The sequence below is a fragment of the Opisthorchis viverrini genome (assembly GCF_000715545.1).
Source record: "Opisthorchis viverrini unplaced genomic scaffold opera_v5_167, whole genome shotgun sequence".
NCBI lineage: Eukaryota > Metazoa > Platyhelminthes > Trematoda > Opisthorchiida > Opisthorchiidae > Opisthorchis > Opisthorchis viverrini.
In genome coordinates this window covers 366,033-370,035 of record NW_008751825.1, presented here as the reverse complement: position 1 = coordinate 370,035, position 4,003 = coordinate 366,033, and the positions used below count along the sequence as shown (strand labels likewise).

The window sequence follows — 4,003 nt, the reverse complement described above, 5'->3', positions numbered from 1 at the left end:
TATGCTAATCAGGTGTCTGAAATCCGACAATACCTATTTCGGTCAAGCCAAAAGGTTTATGTCAAAAATCACCCATGACCGCTACACCCTAGGACTTTCAGCCTACGTATGTGGATAAATTCCCAGTTCTTGGTCATCAGCTAAAATTTCATAACCTTCGAAATGCACAGAAGCGCGTTAGAAACTTTTGGGACCAGTGAACACCGAACACCAATTCTTGGTTATAGGTCTATAGGTTTTGTTGCAAAAGCAGCTTTTTACGCACAACGGGCAGGCTTATCTATCGTATTGACTAGTCGCTGGTCTTCTGAAGGAAAAGGTTCCTGAAGCGCAGTGTGGATTTTGAAGCGATCGAAGTATGACTCACTTGAATTTTCTCGCAAGACAAATCGAGGGGAGGTTTGTCCACTGGATCAACCACAGTTTAGAATGTCTGTCTTCGAATACGTCGCCAGGATTTTACAGCCTCCAGGTTTGACTGTTTGGACAAACCAGTCGTCCACAACGAGGCCTTTCACATTGGAATGAAGGTCCGTCTGCGAACCTGCGTAGACATCTCGAATGAGTTCGAAATCAGCGCCGGAGTGATGCAGCTTTTTGTCCAGCAGCTGTTGTTCAACTTAAATTTCAAAACCAGCTGCTCAGAGTCGTCCCGTTACCGCGAATTTGATGTATTCAGTTTGAAGCGTTTGCTCTTCAGAACACTGCTGCATGATCCCAATATAGGCATACTATTGCTTGCGAGCTATGACGTTTGGCTGGAATACAGTTGTTTCTAAAACTTGTCTTTCATCACCCTGCACTGAGAGTTAATCATAAAACACCAAATATTCAGCTAAGTGGTTGCGAGATAGCGTACTGTACAGATTTATGGTAAATTGGAAAGGCTCTATCCACTGACGTGATACTTGGTAATAAAATAAATTAACTGCGAAGGCTAAAAGGCATTCAGCAGCCTCAAAAAGCGCATCTGGAGCAATCCTTACTTGAACACAGATAAAAAGATTGCAGTGCGTTGGGACACCTTCTCTCCTGTATGGCACAGAAACCTGGAAAACATGCAAACTACATGCTACGGTTCTTTACCGACTTCACTGGCATTGCCCGCGCAAAATCGTTCGGATCAAATGGGTACACCGAGCACCAAACATTCAAGTCCGTCGAAATGCAAACAGTGCTAAAGTCAAGTGCAGTCTGAAAGATCAGTGCAGTTCATTTAAAACGAATGTCCGGAACTCGCATCCCAAAACAACTTGTCTACAACCAGCTGGAGTTCAAGATTGGGAACGAACGAAACCCCGCTATTGGGACGGCCTTCAAGTAGACCCAGGTCATAGGAAGATCTGGCAATTAATAGAGTTACATGGAGTACGGCTATCCACGCAGTTGTGATAGGCTTTGAGGTGCAGAGCTGTACAGTCCACCTAGGCTTTTCGCTGTGGATTTATTTCTTCTACAGCACGAAATTTCCAGTTTTTTCGTACTATCAACAGACAACACACTGTGGGTGGACGATTGCGCAGCAGTATGATTGCGACAAACGCATATATTTCGGCTGTTTACCAGTCGCGATTGCATTGCCATTCAGATAGCTGATGATCTGTCGGTTATTACTCTTCTTCGGTCAGCAGCCTGTTGCTCTACTGCCTGACTGGCTAATGGGCTACTGAATGCCCAGCCTGCCAAACTTTGGAGAGAGAAACAAGGCTGGACTGGACAGGAGCCTCGTGTATGGACAAGAGACACAGCATGCATCAAGTAAGCAAGGCGACACAGCGACCACTAATGCACATCATCTCACAGACGTTCTAAAGTTGAACACACATGCACATACACGCAAGCTGGTCTCGCGATAAGTGCACTGAGCTGACTGCAACAAAACCCTCTCATTTTGAGCATAATCCAATGCCTCCTGAATGTGAAAACTTGTCAAGTTCATCAAATGGTCCGCTGTGTTACCACCCATGGCCCGCTGTCACCCTACCGCATCTTCCGAAACCCGAACAAGTTGTATCTGGTGTGTTTGTTTCCTTGTGTTCATTCAACGTGACACCTGTCGTCTTGTCTACAACGGTCCGCGTTAGCGGTTGACCTTGCCCGCTATGTTTGTCATGATGTCTAGGGTCCATCAATCATGTTTTGTCAGCCTCACTCCTAAATCCACGCACCAGGCTCTCAGCCAGTCGTATTGTTTTCCTCTCGGAACCAGCCAGGCAGTGCGACAGAGTACCGTTAATTTCGTGCCAGGGAGCACATCATTTGGTGTGAAAGCTCCTGTCGTGATTATCATTTGTTAGCAAAGATGTTGATAAAGACGGAGAGAATGCAAGCAAACAAGCTACCTGTGGAATGTTTTCACCGGACTAATAAGTGACCTGAAACATCGTGTCCTTTGTATCCGATAGAAATCGTGCTGCGGATGGCAAAATTCTTTTTTTTTTCATTTCTGGACGTAAAACATGCGAGTCATATGAATAAACAGTAGAAACGATGTTCACCGGACACTGGTCGGTTGAATCACGTAACCAGATGGTTTGCTTAGGCTGTTTTTGTTCACGTAGTCAAGGTAAACTTGAATTAATTAGCAACACTTCGCTTATCGCCAAACCCTTTGTGTTTGGGTTGCGCCACAAGATTAGGAATGAGTTGGCCAGGTCGGTTTGACGGCCAATAATTAATCGATGTTTCGCAGTCGACAATTCAGGATTGCGAATTGACCTCTGACCTGACGGATGTTCTGACAACACCCGGGTTGCATAATTTGGACCGTGTTCTGCAGCGCGTCCTGCTAGATATCTGTCTCTCCTGTCATCGTCAGTTCCTCATAGGCTGAACTTAGCCCGTAGACTATACGAGAGGAGGACAGGTTAGACAGTTTTGTTTAACCTATGTGCGGTGATTAGTATCGGATGTAGCTAGACTCCAGTAAGGACATGCTCTAAAGCCGAAATAAGTTTGGGTCTTGAGTTGGTGTTCGCGGGGTCGTCTTTGAATTGAGGGAACAAATGCATCTTTTTTTCTACGTATACTCACATTGCACACGAATCTGGTTTTAACGGGAGACTCAACTGAATACAGCCGAATCTCCTCGTTGTCTGAATGAATCTGTGTTGTTTGTGCTCCAACCTTAACATGAATCTCAATGAAACACTCTGAAGGATTGTTCGTTAACAGGACTTTCCTCAAAAATTCCTCATCCTGCTCTAGTTGATTCGGGCTCTATAGTCTCCTCGCTGTGTAGAATGAAGTTTCCACCAGCCCGCGCCTATAAGTCATAGCTAAAGAACCGTAACTACTGACCGTTTCATGTGTTGTTGCGGTGAACAGAACGTTGAGGGACTCATCGGTACCTTGTCTGTATAAAACCAACATCAATTCGATTCACACTCTCATGTAACACAGAAGTTGGAGTGGGTAGAATTAGAAGTGTCAAGAAGGGACTGAAAGTAACAAAAATGTGACCAACAAACTGCTTATAAAACAAAGATTTTGAAATTTCATCACCTGTCTTCTGTTTAGTTATCCACATAAGAACATCCTCTAACGTTGGGCCCAAGGGTCTGTCCACAGCAACACAACTGATAGGTTTACACTGCCCCCCCCCGAATCCGAATCTAATATTGTCCAGATCAAAACAAGGTTTTTAGTGAAACCAATAGTCTGGTAGGAGGAACAATAAAATTCCATAAGAAGTCAACTGCTTTGTGGATGGAAACACTGGTGGATAAAGAATCAACATCAATTTATGTAACTTGTATGTTTTACGTCCGCAAAAGAAGATAGTAAAAGAGAGAATGACATATCGTAGAATATCTCTTCTATCAGTCCCAGTACACTAATGTAAACAGAAAACTATACTCTAAATTAATCTTAGTGGTCGGCAGTCACGTGAGCAGACAACGGAATTTTTGTTTAACTTTAGTGATGCCAACATTCCAAAAAAAGTATATTGATAAAATTGACATTTTCCGAGATGTAATTCGGCAGGAAAGATCTAACCCAT

The 4,003-nt window shown here is 43.9% G+C and overlaps 1 protein-coding gene across 1 annotated transcript in view; it reads right to left on the bottom strand.

Moving 5' to 3' along the window:
- Window positions 1-3,340: 3,340 nt before the first annotated feature.
- T265_14273 (hypothetical protein) overlaps window positions 3,341-4,003 on the bottom strand; it is a gene marked incomplete at both ends in the record, with an annotated part of 2,043 nt that continues 1,380 nt past the window's right edge. Inside the window, one exon of the mRNA XM_009172904.1 lies at window positions 3,341-3,614. Within this exon, the coding sequence (XP_009171168.1) occupies window positions 3,341-3,614 (274 nt within the window). The remainder of the gene's footprint in view (window positions 3,615-4,003) is intronic.